At 41.2% G+C, this 16,475-nt stretch overlaps 2 protein-coding genes across 3 annotated transcripts; both read left to right on the top strand.

Moving 5' to 3' along the window:
* Nucleotides 1-251: 251 nt before the first annotated feature.
* Nucleotides 252-7,020, top strand: agtr1b (angiotensin II receptor, type 1b). 2 transcript variants are annotated; one of them, XM_039790698.1, is made up of 3 exons: nt 252-518; nt 2,915-2,989; nt 4,758-7,020. In XM_039790698.1, the coding sequence occupies exon 3, from the start codon at nt 4,865-4,867 to the stop codon at nt 5,951-5,953; it is 1,089 nt and encodes a 362-aa protein (XP_039646632.1). In that variant the 5' UTR covers nt 252-518; nt 2,915-2,989; nt 4,758-4,864; the 3' UTR covers nt 5,954-7,020. The 2 variants fall into 2 exon arrangements, with proteins under 2 accessions (XP_039646632.1, XP_039646631.1); XM_039790697.1 differs by lacking the exon at nt 2,915-2,989 and having other exon boundaries at nt 253-518.
* Nucleotides 7,021-7,143: 123 nt separating this feature from the next.
* Nucleotides 7,144-14,905, top strand: cpb1 (carboxypeptidase B1 (tissue)). The gene is made up of 11 exons (XM_039790696.1): nt 7,144-7,297; nt 8,040-8,115; nt 8,441-8,565; nt 8,691-8,790; nt 8,893-8,994; nt 9,104-9,208; nt 9,297-9,407; nt 9,542-9,632; nt 10,058-10,260; nt 14,139-14,223; nt 14,535-14,905. The coding sequence occupies exons 1-11, from the start codon at nt 7,233-7,235 to the stop codon at nt 14,720-14,722; spliced, it is 1,251 nt and encodes a 416-aa protein (XP_039646630.1). The 5' UTR covers nt 7,144-7,232; the 3' UTR covers nt 14,723-14,905.
* Nucleotides 14,906-16,475: the final 1,570 nt, after the last annotated feature.

The raw sequence follows: 16,475 nt of genomic DNA, 5'->3' as shown, positions 1-16,475 counted from the left end.
TCCACTTGTCAAAGGTAGCAATACATTTCATATGAAAGAGAAAGTGAGTGATTAAAAGTACACATTTAGAGAGAGGAGAGAGGGACGGTGCTTGGGGAGTAGGGTGGAAGGAGGGGGAGGAGGAGAGGGGAAGAGGGTTGCTATTGTGTAAGATTGTGTGTGTGTGTGTGTGTGTGTGTGTGTGTGTGTGTGTGTGTGTGTGTGTGTGTGTGTGTGTGTGTGTGTGTGTGTGTGTGTGTGTGTGTGTGAGTGAGTGTTTGGATGCGTGCAGGAGAGATGGGCTAGGACAATACGTAGCTGACTGGCTCCAATGTTATCCATTCATCAATGTAGTGTGTGTGTGTATGTGTGAGAGAGAGTAGTGGGGGGGGGGTGTTTGTGTGTCAGACGGTATTCCTGCTCGTCTCGCTCCAGTTAAGTTAAATCAGAGGCAGCCACTGGCACACTGCAGTGGTCTCTCGATCTCTCTGTCTGTTCTGCTCCGAAAGCATCAACAACCTCCTGATTCCGCACCACAGGTAAGATCCCACATTACCTCATTTTCAGGAAGATGTTTTACCAACTTTAAAAAATGAAAACAAACAAATAGTTATTGTAAGTCTGTAAGCTCTTTAAATGTAACTGTCTGTAATAGCCTCTAATTGGATAAGCTTATAATGTTTCAGCACAAAAAGGTTTCGGTGTCTGTAAATATTTATATCACAAGCCCTTTGTTGAAATTCGCTGATATTACCATATGTAGTAAATGCATTGAACAAAACGACATATAACATGTATTCACTGACTTAATTTGTGCCACCTGTTGTTACTGTTTGTTCAAGTAGTTCATGAGAAAGTCCTGTTTGATCAGAGCCTTTAAAACAACTACTCTAGCTGTGCGGTATATGGGAAGAATCCAGAACTGCATTATGTAAACTTTACAGAGAGAAGGATGTAGTTTATAAAGGTTGCATTGTCTCATCATATCCCGAAAGATAATTGGATTCACTTTCTGATAAACAGTAGCTCTGTGCACCCTAAAAATCCTCACTTTATTAGGAATGTAATTCCTAAAACAGGCAGGAAAAATAGTAGATGGGGAAGAAAACATGGTGGCTGTGGAATAGTAGGGAAATGTATCTGTAGAAACGGAAAAAAAAAATATATATATATTTTCAGCCAGACAGGTTTAACTGTTGAAGAAGAAATAGAGTGATATGGGAGAATGAACATGAGGAAAAGAAGTTGTGGCTTCAGAGTGAAGGCTTCAGACTGAAAGCAAGAGCTTTGTATGGGTTTCACTTTTATAGGCGCTTACTTTCCCCCCTAATGTGTCTATCTTGGAGACAAACGCTACTCTTGAGAGCCAGTAATTGTGTTATTTAATATAATCTCAGGTTTTATAGTTAAATGATCCTCTAACAAACTATCTCGATGATCAAAAATAAGTAGGAGAGAAAGGGATTCATATGTTTTAATAATAATGTTTTTGTAATTGAAAACTTCAGTAGCGTATTTTATGACGTACAGTACAGGAAATTAAGGGAAGCTTTACAGGCTGAAGTTTGTGCTGTTTAATTGTGCAAGTCACATGAAAGTGAAGTTTTGTAAATGCAGACATGGATTCTGAAGCCAATATTTCCATTAGCCCCTCTCTGGCAAGCAGAGGTGAAGTCCTCATTTTGTTCATGGACACTGTCACTCTCAGACACACACACACACACACACACACACGCACACATACACACTTAATCAAAATTTTCTGAACATGTATGTATAAAATGCACATATTTTAAATGGAGAAGTATGGTGCTTTTGATGCAGTTTTTTTTTTTTTTTTTAATTGCAAGCAACTTCATTGCATGGCATCACCATACTTAACATTTAAGAGTTACTTTAGCTGTCAGTGAGTTTGCTCTTGGTCAAGTTTCCTACTTCAAAAACTCTTCAGCTGAAGTGAGAAACTGTAAGTTGAGCCAGAGGAAGAACTGAGTTATAGGAGGCTACGGTTGTGGTGCACTACACTTTCAGACACCCATACTATTACTCTATATGGAGGAGTAATAATGACAAATTAAGCTGTTGTGCAATTCCACACCATGTATTGCAATTTGATGGTGGTGGGGAGTATTACATTTGTATTCCTGTAACGTGTTTGAAGATACAGTATGCAAAGCATGTAGCAAAACATTCTGTTGACCGAAAACGCCTGAAACAAGACCTAAACGTGGTTGGCTGAGGTGGTGTGTTTTCCCATAAAGATGAACCCCACTTCATAATGGGCTGTAATACGTTTGTAAATCATTAACTCCATCAACCGAACATTTTAGTGTCTCTCTCCATAGGCAGCCAGATGGTGGTGCTCATGTCAGAGCAGCCGGGTACTCAGGTCGAGGGCAGCCTCAGATAGCTCTGTTGTTGGGAACCACCATTCCATCCAAACTCAGTCCTCGGCACATCATTTTTCTAGGTTTAGCTTTCTAAGGAATTCCCATGTTCTCAGGAAGTGGCTTTATTTAAATACCCCAAAATATGGTTAAATGGAATGTTGCTGCTACAGTCCCATTAAGGAGTCAGCCTATGTAGAGCAAAAAATGTCTCCAAACTTCCTCCTAATCAAGATTGTATCATTCATTGTAAGCAGCTGTGTGTTTGCAAACAGTGCAGGGCCATGCAGGCAATTGTCTCATCCGAGCGGATGCAGCTTGTTCATGGACCTTGTGAAGTAGGTGTTTACCTTCCTGTCTGTGGTCACCCAGGGTTTATGGCTATAATTCAGTAATGTGCCATCTCACTTCCAAGCTATAGCTCACTGGACATGCAGCCACACTAAATCGCCTGCCTCCGATTTGCAACCTCCCCTTTATTAGGTTTAGGGCTCACTTACATATATAGACAGCAATAACTTTCAGCCTTGTTTATATTCACTCCCTAGGCACATCCCCTGGCATCTGAGCATCTCCCTCATGGAAAAATACTGGTGGTTAAAATGCCAGCCTTTTCAATAATGGTAAGAGGCATGTGGCATCCATTTTCTCCCATATTTCCATTTGTGGTCAACAGAAATCTTCTTAGCATCAAGAGATTTTCTTAAACAGTTTTAAATCCTTAAACAGTGAAACTGATATGTGTTTTGTCGCTGTCTTCTGTGTAGTTAAAATTTACAGCCACCCACTGTTATAATCATTATAAAAAGAAAACACATGTACAGTAAATCCAAGCTGTGACATCTGTGTTGGTGCTTTACCCTACCTACTACACTAGGATCTGTGAAGGAAACTCGCAGAGATATTTCATTATTCTGTTGCCCTTGGCACCCACACATCTTCCACACTCAACAATCCCCACATCTGCAACCGATACGGTAGTTGCTTTAGTCCACGGAGAACAGCCACCGAAAACTAGTGGAAAATGAGGAGATCTTGGACTGGGAAAATAGTTCTACTGGCAGGGCTCAGACTGTCTTAATGCCAACCAGAGGGCAATAGGAATGCAGATAGGGAAGATTATCAAATGTGCATTCAATAACTACTGTAAGTCCAGATGTAAGAGCAACAGCAGCAACTGTATTTCTGCAAAAGGCAATTGATTGATACTTTTTAAATGTACAATAATTTCCATCATGATATCACAGTACTGTGGCAGTTGTGAGTAAAATCTTGAAGCTAGAATGCCATCTTGTGGCTAGACGCCTGCTTAGTTAAGTGAAACTGGTAAAAAAAAAAAAATGTATTGCGGCAGCGTAAACAGTAGTCTACATTTTATTTGTATTATACAAAATAATCCACTTCATATTCTAAAAAAACTGCTGTTTGCCCCCTTTAAGCTCCAAATTCAGAGCATGTTTTCCTCTGCCATCTGTTTGGTTTTAATGCAACTGCGAAAATGTTGTCAATTTCATGTAATTAGTAACAGAAACTATCTTTGCAGCTATAGTGATAGAATATATGAGGCTTATGCTAATATTATTACATTAGCCCCACTAATGACACTCACTAAGCCATTCTATTAAAACATAAAGACTCTAAACAAAGGGTAGAATTAGTTTTTTATTCCCATTTCACATTCTGCTGGTACAAATGAAGCAAAAACGAGCCCTGAGGCAAATATTTCCGCAGCACGCAGGTTTGATTTTCTCACAGAGCAAAGTTTCCACAGAGCCGAATCCCTGCTGTCCTGTTTGTTTAGGTGTGTGCTGATTAGAAGTTCTCATGCTGGGTACAATGTATCTCTGCACACCAAGGGTTTGAAACGTGACATGTCTTCTACAGTGACTGGAGCCTCAACCCTCTCTTTCTCTCTTCCTCCCTCAGTACCTCAGTGTTTAATGATGTTGTTATCCAAGCTCGCACTTTGCCATGCAGTCTTCATTAACACAGGTCGTAACACAAGGCATAAATGTTCTCCTTCCGGGTGCTGACAGTCCACCCAGATGGACGGACCATTTGATAAACACTGTACTGTTTTACTGTTGCCATTCATTAGCCGAGAGACGATATAAAGGAGAAGGGAGAATGCAGACTGTCTGAATAATGATGTTTCAAAGGGCATTTTTGGAATATTGAATAACATAGAACATCTGTTTTTCATGGCTTCTTATTTTACAGAAATAACATAAAGCGTCAGGATGGCTTTAATGTGCAGGTCTTTAATGAGCTGGTGTAGGGTGAGCACTTTCATTGGGGCTCGTGTGGATTAGCGTTTATGGGCCATGCCAGCGGTAATGATGGCTCTTCCCCTAGACTGCCTGTGACATTTTTGTTGTGTTTCTTTTATAGGACTCGCTGAGGCCCTCGCCCAAGGCCTGTATCAGTCACCACAGACACACCCTGCCGACAGGGCCCCTGTTTAAAGGTCCCCAGGATCTGGCACTTAAAGAAGGAAAATGCAGAATATAACGGCAGGAGCGACAGAAGGGATAGCTCTGACATGCGGCATGTCTGGAAGCCATGAATTCATCTTCACCCTGGTACCCGTCGTCTATGGCTGTATCTTTGTTGTAGGCATTGTCGGAAACAGTATGGTAGTGGCTGTCATCTACTGCTACTTGAAGCTCAAGACGGTGGCCAACATATTTGTGCTCAACCTTGCTGTTTCTGACCTCACCTTCCTCATCACTCTGCCCATGTGGGCCACCTTCACCGCCACAGGCTACCAATGGCCCTTTGGAGGATTCCTGTGCAAGGCCAGTGCAGGGCTGGTGATTTTTAACCTCTACACCAGCATCTTCTTCCTCACAGCACTCAGCATTGACCGCTATCTTGCTATCGTCCACCCAATGCGATCACGCAGGTTACGCACTGTGCTGTATGCCCGTATCTCATGTGTAGTGGTCTGGCTTTTTGCCTTTGTGCTTAGTGTGCCCACAGCACTGACCAGGAACGTCCTTAACATCACAAACTACACTACAGTGTGTGCCACTCTGCACGCGGCCACTGAAAATGATGTGAGGGTGAAAGAGCTCCTGCTGGCCATCAGCCTGCTGAAAAGCCTGCTGGGCTTCCTGGTGCCGTTTGTGATCATCATCACATGCTACTGCCTCATCGGACGGGCGCTGGTGGGGGCGAGGCACATCCAGAAAAGTTCCCGTTCACGTGATGACGAGGTACTGCGCATGCTTGCAGCAGCTGTCCTAGCCTTCTTCCTGTGCTGGGTGCCCCATCAGGTGTTCCACTTAATGCAAGTGCTCACCCAGCTGACACCGGGGGAGAACTGTGCCATCCTGGAAATCATAGACACAGCCATGCCCTTCACTATCTGCATTGCCTACTTCAACAGCTGCGTTAACCCTATTGTGTATGGATTTGTTGGGCATAACTTTCGCAAGAACTTACTGCGTCTGTTGCGCTGCTTGCCAAGTGAAACTAGAGGGCCTCAACCAAGCATTAGCTCCAAGATGAGCGCCCTCTCTTTTCGTGCCTCTGAGGCATTGAGCCTCACAGTCAAAAGCAAGGCTTCCTCTGACAACAAGTGAAGAAGAAAAAAGAGAGACGATACGTTCACTCTTCCTGCTCTTTTGGTCTGTAGTTAAGGGGCCAGGGATGGAGAAATTCCATGCTTTTAAAACCCCAACTGTATTACCAAGCACTGAACCATGCAGAACAGTTAACATGTTGTATTCATGTCCCTCTGTGAGTCCAAGAGACAGTCATTACATTGTACAGTGGTTATCTGAAGAATGATTATTCATAAACCATCACAGGTCACACAGCACTCATGCTTGTCACATTTATGCAGGCATTCTCTCGAAGCATGTGAAATGAATCTTACTGGCATCAGTGAAGTAAAGAAAAGTAAAGAAATAAAATCCAGGAATTAACTACTGTATATCAAAGCTAAAAAAGACTATACATAATTACAGATCGCTTATGCCATTATTTATATAAGATATGCATGTACTGCAGGATTTTGTCATTGTTGTGCCTTAAGGATACAGTGCAGTGATATATTGTCCAGTGATAACCATTCTGTGTGCTCAGTAGGTCTTTCACCAGTTGGAACAGTGATCAAGTGCTCAGCAAGGATGCCAAAGCTAAAAAAGAAAAGAAAATCATTAGCACCTGTGCATGCTCTGCCAGCAGCTGTCTGCAGTACATACAACATTGGAAAAGTGTAGCAACAAATGTGATTCAAGTTTATATCAGTTTATAACATACAGTATGTGACTATGATAACTAGTTCCTGTATGCTATATGTGGTTAAGTGTTTGCATAATGAGTTTGAAATGCTGTAATGTTGCCTAGTCTGGGAGTTACATGCTACTACACAAACACTCCAGGCAGGGGGATCATTGTCAATATACAGTATCTGGTGGTCGTCTGTGTGGTATTTAAACATGTTGAGATATTTTTTTTCCTGCTCTGTAAATGTACAGTTTGTGAATATATGAAATTATAAATAAAATTAAAATTCCATAGAACTAAGTTGACTTTGTATTACCTTATAATAAAAAGATACAAATGATCTGGATTGAAAATGGGTCATTAGTTACCAAAACATTCAGAATGAAATAGTTGATCTGAGATTAAGTATTAAGGATTAAGTGACCTTGGCTCAAAATTTCCCTAAGCACCTCTAGCATCTATTAATCATTGACTATGTCATCACGTTCCTCCACGTAGCACCTAAAAACAACAGGTGGCTTTTTGGGAGGATGTGTGACATGTTGCTGCATTACAGACGAGGATTGGTAGATGGGCAGCAGGTCGGGGTTATAAGAGCTGTCAAACGGTGAGTTCAGCTTCACAGACAACATGAGGGCCCTCCTGCTTCTCGGATTGGTGGCTGTTGCCCTGGCTGAATTCACTCACTTCGAAGGGTAAATATCTAGTCTTTGTCAAAGCAAAAAGACCCATTTCTGTCAATTATGTGTGACACTATTGCCATACAATGTCTAAATTACAGTGGCAATAATGACTTTGCATTAAGCATGCATGATGACATACTGTAGTATGGTTCTTGACCTGTCTGCTATGAATTACTATACAGTAGGATGGTATTAGCCAATGTTAACTAGTGCGCCAAATGAGTGAATTCATTGTAATTTGCCTGCCATCAATTGACCGTATGTCAATTTCAATATTTGTGGCAATTTGTTAGACGATTTGTTAAAGCAAGAGTTTGTCATTTTATGAAACTGGTCTTTTTCAATATTCGTCCTCAGACAAAATGACAGACTGCTTTGCTCAAAGGAACTTCAGCGGTATTGTACAAACAAGAAACCCTTCAACAGCTTTAAGGCCTTCTAAAACCATTGGATCACTGTAGCTTCATGTAGCTGCAATTACATGAACACAAACTATAATGAAATTAATTAAAACGTGGAATTTAACATGTATAAAACAGTTATTGGGTATAAACCTTGCATAAGTGCCATTGAATAACACATTTAACAATCACAACACATTTCACACTTGTGAAAGGCCAGCACTTGTGCAGTTTGCATTTTATACATGCGCAGTATTATTTTACAGTGTAGTAGAGAGACTGCCCAGTAATGTGAACCACAAAACTGTGGCTATTGTACCATATTTGTGATCTCTCACTCTTTTTTTCACTAGAGAGAAAGTCTTCCGTCTGAAGCCTGTACTTGATGAGCATGTGACCCTCATTAAGGACCTGGCTAAGAGCATCGAGGTACCTTTATACCTTCTCTCACACACCCACACTCCTCATAATGCTCTATTTACTCACTACATGGGATTTAATTGGTTTGCTAATGATGGAAGAGGCTAAATTGGATATATTTTTTGGGTCAATTCACTGAATGCCTGTTCAGATATGCAAATCATATCTAATTGCACCTTTTTTTGAATGCTTGGATCAATTACTATCTATATTGCTGGATCTTTGTCATCTCACATTCACTTCACAATAATATGTCTTTTATCTTATCAAAGTTTGTCAAATGAAAATGTTGAGCTCAACATGCCCAAGTGTTTGACTTTGGCGCCATCTGCAGGTTGACTTCTGGAGACCCGAGAGCCCTGAGCTGGTGACCATCGACATCGATGTGGACATCCGTGTGCCTGCCATGTACCTGGATATGGTGTACACCACCCTGCAGCAGAATGATATGGAGTACAGGTAGGACATGAGACAAAGATGCAAAATAAATCTTTATCTGATTTACACTTAATCGAACACAAAGGTTTTATTTTATACAGTACATGTGCTTTATAAATATTTGTTTTTAATGAATCCCTCTTCAGGGTCCTCATTGAGGATGTGCAGTCTTCTGTTGATGCTCAGGTTGATAACAAGCCCTCTCCCAGAGCCCACAGCTACACCAAGTACAACACCTGGGATACTGTAAGAGGAAAATAGATCAATCTCTTCCACAATCACTCTCACAATCTCTTCCCTGACCAGATTGTTCTTTCCTGTTCTTATTTCATTTCCCTTTAATTTCAGGTCCAGTCCTGGATTGCCTCCATTTCCTCCTCCAATCCTAATCTGATTAGCAAGCAGGTGATTGGAAGCACCTACGAGGGACGCCCCATGACTGTTCTCAAGGTATTACAAGACTTATCTGATATATCAGTCCCTTGTGTTGAAAACTGTTGGATAAGTATACCACTGATTATTCTCACAAATGTTTTATTCTTACTTTTAACAACAACAGCTCGGTAAGAAGTCCAGCTCCACCAAGCCTGCTATCTTCATGGATTGTGGTATTCACGCTAGAGAGTGGATCTCTCCTGCTTTCTGCCAGTGGTTCGTCAAGGAGGTAAGGAAAACACCTGGATGGGCATGGCAGGCGTTTGTACAAAGACTTCCACTCATAACAGCACAGAATGTTTTCCAATCATCCTCAGGCTCTGTCCACCTATGGCAGTGATTCTCAGATGACCAGCCTGCTCGACCAGATGGATGTATTTGTTCTGCCTGTCTTTAACATTGATGGCTACGACTACACCCACAAGAGCGTAAGCTCCAACTTCAAGCTTAAATTTATAGTGTAACCTAATAGAGACCATGCTGTCTTTTTTATCATGACGAAATTTGTTGGTTTGTTAAATGCATGTCTGATATGTTTATTCTGTCCACTGAGGGACTTTAGAACAGGATGTGGAGGAAGACTCGCTCCAGGAAATCTGGATCCAGCTGCATTGGTGCCGATCCCAACAGGAACTGGAACGCTGGCTGGTGCAGTAAGTGCAACATATACATGGCTATATCCTAAAGGGGTACTTTTATATTGCACTACTGCAAAGATGGGGGATATATGTGAAACAGATTTCTTTATAGATGGCCAAATCTGTGCAGCACAGGCCGAGGTATCTTGACTTTTAGTGCCTAGTGTGAGTCACCCCACCACAACCTTGAAATCCTGTATTCCCATAATGCAACTTGGTAGTATCTTTCAAATCTAAACATTGTAGCGTTTTTCTCAAACTCCTTCCAGAGCCACATACTGTGAGACATTATACAACTGTTTTCACAGGCTGTATAGTACTCCTCAAGTCAATTGAACTTCATGTGTACAATCACACCTTTAAGCACAATCACAATGCCTTTGAAGAAGTAAAATAAATATCTCTATTCATGGTTTTCAACAATGTAATTTTCAATACAGCCACTGGGGCCTCCAGCAACCCCTGCAGCGACACCTTCTGTGGGTACAGTCCTGAGTCTGAGATCGAGGTCAAGAACGTTGCCGACTTCATCCGCAGGAACAAGTCCGTCCTCAAGGCCTACCTAACCATCCACTCCTACTCCCAGCTGCTGCTCTTCCCCTATTCCTACACCTTTGAGCTGGCTGCACACCACAGTGAGCTGGTAAGTCATCATTATCTGCCATAAATGGTGTATTGTACATAAAGCTAAATGAGGACAGTGAATATATTAACTAACATGCTTGGTCAGTCACAATGACTGTATAATTATTCATCATGACAGTGTCACATGCATCGCTAAAGTGCGGCACCCTAATGTATACAGCCTTCATGGAAACGTATGCATTAGGAACACAATAACAATAGATTAATTGCATTAGACATAGGTATGTTACATTTTGGATCAATCTGGCTCTTCCTGTGATGATCGTCAGACAAGCGTCAAGGTAAAAGTAGTGCCACTATAAGGATTAAATTGACAGCAGCATTTCTTTTAAAGGTGCAGTAGGTAAGATTTATAAAAACTAACTTTCTGTCAAATTTGCTGAAACTGACCCTATGTTCGAGTAGAACTACATGAAGCAGGTAATTTAAAAAAAAAACTGGCACCACCTCCAGCCTGTAGTGCGATTTGCAAAAATCCACAGCTCCCTCTTCAGATGCACCAATCAGGGCTGGGGGTGTCTAACTGCGTGTCAATCACTGCTTATGCACACACATTCATTCTCCCTTGTGGGGCGAGGGGCTTAGGAGTTTTGGGCTTTAGCGGAAAGAAAAAAAAAAGGGGGGGGGGAAGGACAGTGTTCAAATGTTTTGGCTAATTCCTGGATCTTTGCAATACTACCTACATCACCTTTAAATTATATTACATCTATACATGAAATTACCCTCATTAGATGCAAACTAAATAGCGTGAACAATGTCTTCATGATGGGCAACATTTCAGTGTGCATCTCATTTCAAAGAATAGCAGCATATCAAAACTTCCAGAACAAAGTTTATATAATATTAATATCATAGAAACTGATTATAATATACAGTACAGGCCAAAAGTTTGGACACACCTTCTCATTCAATGCGTTTCCTTTATTTTCATGACTATTTACATTGTAGATTCTCACTGAAGGCATCAAAACTATGAATGAACACATGTGGAATTATGTACTTAACAAAAAAGTGTGAAATAACTGAAAACATGTCTTATATTTTAGATTACTCTAAGTAGCCACCCTTTGCTCTGATTACTGCTTTGCACACTCTTGGCATTTTCTTGATGAGCTTCAAGAGATAGTCACCTGAAATGGTTTAACAACAGTCTTGAAGGAGTTCCCAGAGATGCTTAGCACTTGTTGGCCCTTTTGCCTTCACTCTGCGGTCCAGCTCACCCCAAACCATCTCGATTGGGTTCAGGTCCGGTGACTGTGGAGGCCAGGTCATCTGGCACAGCACTCCATCACTCTCCTTCTTGGTCAAGTAGCCCTTACACAGCCTGGAGGTGTCATCAACCTGACTTCTGCACAACACAACTGATGGTCCCAACCCCATTAATAAGGGAAAAAATTCCACTAATTAACCCTGACAAGGCACACCTGTGAAGTGAAAACCATTTCAGGTGACTACCTCATGAAGCTCATTGAGAGAACACCAAGGGTTTGCAGCGCTATCAAAAAAGCAAAGGGTGGCTACTTTGAGGAATCTAAAATATAAGACATGTTTTCAGTTATTTCACACTTTTTTGTTAAAGGTGCAATATGTAATATTGTATGTAATACTGGCAGCTAGCGGTTAAAATAGTTACTGCACTACCAATTCAAAATACTGCAGAGTCGTTTCCCCCTCCTGCCCAGACTCGAAGTTCACGGGGGTTGCCAGGCTGAGACCGCAGCATTCACAACAATGTTGTTAGACGCTTTTCTCACATAGCCAGACATTACTTCACAGCACAGCAGAGTAGCTAACGTTAGATGCTAGTCTCACATAGCCAGACATTACTCCACAGCACAGCGGAGTCTTTTATATATGTCAATGAGCGGAGTAGCTAACGTTAGATGCTGGCTATATTGAAAAAAGCCCGTGCTCACGCGGAGCTCTGTAACCAACTGACAGACACACTTTTTCGGCTTAAAATTACAGTATGAACCGGTAAAAATACCAGTACCTTGCCGACGGAACACACTTCCTCGGCTTAGAATTACAATACGAAACGCTAAAAATACCACTACCTTGCCGACGGAACACACTTCGTTGACTTAGAATTACGGCAACAATCGCTAAACACACTGCAAACTCACAGTCCTCTCTTCCCGATTTACAGCCCCCCTCTCGTGGCTTAAAATAACTCACCATTGTCGGCTCCAGCCACTGAACTACACGTTGTAAACAGCCATGGGCTGCTTGCCTGGTCCTCCCGGTAACGTTAGCAGTTAACAGGGTTAGCATGGCGGCGTTAGCCAGGACCAGTCGGGATCACTTTACTGGCTGTGTCTCATTTGTTTTTGCGAGTAACCAACTCGGGTACTCTAGCTATATAATTCAATGTGAGTACACAAATGTTGAAATGACATAAAATGCCCGTCCTTAGTGGCTGTGATAAATTAGCCTGAAGCTAATGCTTACCTGTTCAGGAGGAAATAAGCCAATTCTGCATCCTTTTGGGATCTAAGCTGTCTCCATCTTTCAAATACATCTCCAATATTTACCAGGGGGTTGTTACGTCTCTGGTCACGCAACTGTTAGAAACATGCTGTTTTCTTTTTTTTAGGTTGGGTAGAATCTATCTCCGTTGATCCTGTTCGTTTGTGTGCTGCTTTCATGGCTGTACTAACGTTACAGCTGTAGCGCGCTGGGTTTACATTTTTACAGGTATATCTGGCAACCCGGCCTGGCTGTCAAACTGGGCAGTTGGTAACAACCACAGACCAAAACATAAACAGAAATTCCATCACGGAATGTAAATTTCAAAAAGAAAAAATACTGACATTAGCATTGTTGTCAGAAAAGATAGTATTTCAGTTTAACATGTTTCCTTAATATCTGATGAGGCATTGGTGTCATTTTTGGATTTATTACAGTACAAATATTACATATTGGACCTTTAAGTACATAATTCCACATGTGTTCATTCATAGTTTTGATGCCTTCAGTGAGAATCTACAATGTAAATAGTCATGAAAATAAAGAAAACGCATTGAATGAGAAGGTGTGTCCAAACTTTTGGCCCGTACTGTAGCTAAAGGTGTTTCCAAAAGCTTCAACCCAGTCCCATTATGACTCTTATCTAAAGGTCACACTTGGCTGCTGCAAATCATTTACTCCCTGCTCATATTCTTCATTCTCATGGCTCTTTTACCTCTCACTGGGGTGTACAGTTAACACTCACACCCTTGCTCCAGCTCTCACACTAACTGAGGCACATCACATGTCTCTGCCTCTCTATTACTCACTCGTAATTTAACTCTCTTCTGACACGTTACAGAACAAAAGAACTCTGGGGATCTGTCATAACTCATCTGCTCTTCCAGAAATATCCTTTCCTGCTTGTGCATTTCTCTGAGGGTTTCATTTCCTGTTGGGACTCACTGAAGCATTTTACTTTTTTCTGTAATATCAGTAAACATGTTTTGTTTGAAAAAGTGCAATGGATTTACATGGATTTACTGTTCTTAATACAAACTGGGTTTTTGTTTTCACTTTAAATCTGTTTAACTTTTAAAAGAATTGATGACACAGTCTTACACTTACAAACCAAAAGTTGAATTCATAATAGATTAAAAAAAGCACTGTTGCTCAATTCATTAAACTCAGGTGTTTTGCTGATACAACCTTACTTGGTCTAGTATGAACAGTAGCATATGGTGGCTAATGTTAGCTAACTTCTGATATATTTTCTGTGTTCTCTGATGCTGTCTGAAGTGTGTAAATACAGGAATATAACAGGCTCAGCTATATCAAAGTATTCAGGTACATATATGAAAAAATTGGTAAAAAAAATTCTTCTGATTGGTCCTTTGATCTGATTTTTGTTTGTTCCCTGTTTTGTAGCTGAAGGTTGCTGAGGGAGCTTCTGCTGCTCTGCGTAGTCTGTATGGTACCAGCTACACCAGTGGACCCGGTGCTGCAACCATCTGTAAGTACAGCGAGTATTGCAGCTGCATTGGTGTCCGTGGAGAAATGGTGTATTAGAGAAAGCTTGATATTCTATCTCCCACCTATAATGACATGCATTATGATGTGTTCACAATGTACCAACCATTTCTTGATGTATATGGCCTCTAGAGTCAAGAAAAAAGCAATTGCCTATCATGAGAGAAAGCTATTTCTAGCAAGGATTTTGTTTTGGCCCCTGAAAGCATTATTTGTATAAAAACACATCCAGGATGTCCCAGGTCATCAGCATATCCCACTCTGAATAATCCCCCTATTCTTATCTGTCCTCAGACCCCGCTGCTGGAGGCTCTGACGACTGGGCCTACGACCTGGGAGTAAAGTATTCCTACACCTTTGAGTTGCGTGACACTGGTCGTTATGGCTTCCTGCTGCCCGAGTCTCAGATCAAGCCCACATGCGAGGAGACCATGCTGGCCGTCAAGTACATCGCCGCCTACGTGCAGAAGAACCTCTATTAAAGAGCGGAACTGCCAGGACCCCTGCCAACTCAGCTCCTCTACACCAGCCCCCAGCCCCTCCAACCTCTCAGCCATCTCCAGCCTGTATCCATGGATACAGGCACCACCCGCCATGTTTCCTCGCTGTGCTTGACAGAATGTCAAGATGAGTGCAAACAATAAAATCAATGATCCATCCCCACACGCTGAACCAATTTTTTTATGTGTATATGATAATATAGTGTCTGATGGACTGAGCCTTTCTCGTTTGTATGGAAATATACAACAAAACAGTTGCAAAATAATGCTTACATGTTGCAGCCCATCACAAATAGGCCAGGAAACTAATAATAATAATAATAATAAATAATTTGCTTTAAAAAAAATCCTTCATAGCCCAGGAAAAAATAGGGAGACACTGAACTTTAACCATTTAAAAAAGAAAGAATTATATAACCTTTATTTAACCAGGTAAGCCAATTGAGAACTAATTCTCATTTGCAACGACGACCTGGCCAAGACAAGGCATAAAACGTGCAAGACAACATAGAGTTACACATTAAATACACTAAATATAAACATACAAAATACAACAAAGAAAATACAAAAAAAATACGGATCAAATATAAATACTGAGTGTAGTACATAATCTGTATACAATTTGTGCAAATGGAATAGTGCAAAAAGCATTAAACAGATATTAAACAAATATGACAGCAGTGCAGGTAAGATTGTGCTACTGTGCATTGGAGGATAAGAGACAATAAAGTGAATGTGTGCAATACTGCGTGAACCATCCTGTTGCCTTAAACAAGTCAGCTGATGACTAGACAATGCTTTTCAATCAAAAACAGCTCACAAGATACAAAACCATTGACTAATCTACTGTATCAGACCCTTTGAACCCAGGTGATACTTCTTGCTCGGCTGGCGCTGTTCCAGTGGTCGAGGTTGGGTGGGTGGGGGTATCAGTCTTTAAGGATTTTAGTCCAGCAGCACCCACAGAGTAACTCCTTGGCAGCGTGTCCATGCTGCCAAGCATTTGCCTGAGTGGAGAAAATAAAGGAGCCAAAGATCAGCAGGGAGTTTAACTGCACTGGCACACATTTCTAAAGCAGAAGGTAGAATTTCAGCGATTGCTTTTGTATCATTATGACAAATGCAAATTTGTAAAAATTTGTAAATAAAAGGTTTTGTTTAATTTATTAGACATCCAGAAAGGAACCAAGGCACACGTCTTTTACGAGAAACATTTTTAAAATGCCTTTAATGCATCTGGATAATGCACATTCTAAATAGAATAAATACATTTTTAAACAACAACTTCAACGCATTTCAGTATCCAGCCTTCTTCAGGAAGTTACAGGCTCAATTTAAAGCACCAGGTGTGAGCACATCAACAGATGCAGACATTCAGCAATCAAGGTCAACCCATCTACAACAGTGTTCACTCAGTCTATCACAAAAAAACGAATGTGGTCAGCAGGGGGCATCGTCCCCAAAAGGGCAACAGGGTGACCTCTCAAGACAAAGAAAAACACAAAAAAGGAAAACAAGACAAAAGAGGAGAGACATGTCTCAACCAAACCAACAGTATTAACATACAAAACAGAAAACAGTTTACAAGAAGTGACTTAAATCTAAATCTTCATTCAGTCCAGGGAAATGTGTAGCTCTTAGCTTGAAAATCCAGAGGCGTCCATGTTGGTTTCAGCTGTTTGATCCTATCATCTCCTCCTATCACTAATATAAATTCCAAAAAGGTCTCCAAATT

The sequence above is a fragment of the Perca fluviatilis genome, chromosome 22 (assembly GCF_010015445.1).
Source record: "Perca fluviatilis chromosome 22, GENO_Pfluv_1.0, whole genome shotgun sequence".
NCBI classification, from domain to species: Eukaryota; Metazoa; Chordata; class Actinopteri; order Perciformes; family Percidae; genus Perca; species Perca fluviatilis.
This window is presented reverse-complemented; position numbering and strand designations above follow the sequence as displayed.

Bases quoted from the DNA above. Each gene is read 5' to 3' on its own strand.
- agtr1b (XM_039790698.1), top strand. From the start codon at position 4,865: ATGCAGAATATAACGGCAGGAGCGACAGAAGGGATAGCTCTGACATGC.
- cpb1 (XM_039790696.1), top strand. From the start codon at position 7,233: ATGAGGGCCCTCCTGCTTCTCGGATTGGTGGCTGTTGCCCTGGCTGAA. The intron at 9,633-10,057 runs GTAAGTGCAACA...TTTTCAATACAG, and splicing joins CTGGAACGCTGGCTGGTGCA to CCACTGGGGCCTCCAGCAAC. The intron at 10,261-14,138 runs GTAAGTCATCAT...CCTGTTTTGTAG, and splicing joins CTGCACACCACAGTGAGCTG to CTGAAGGTTGCTGAGGGAGC.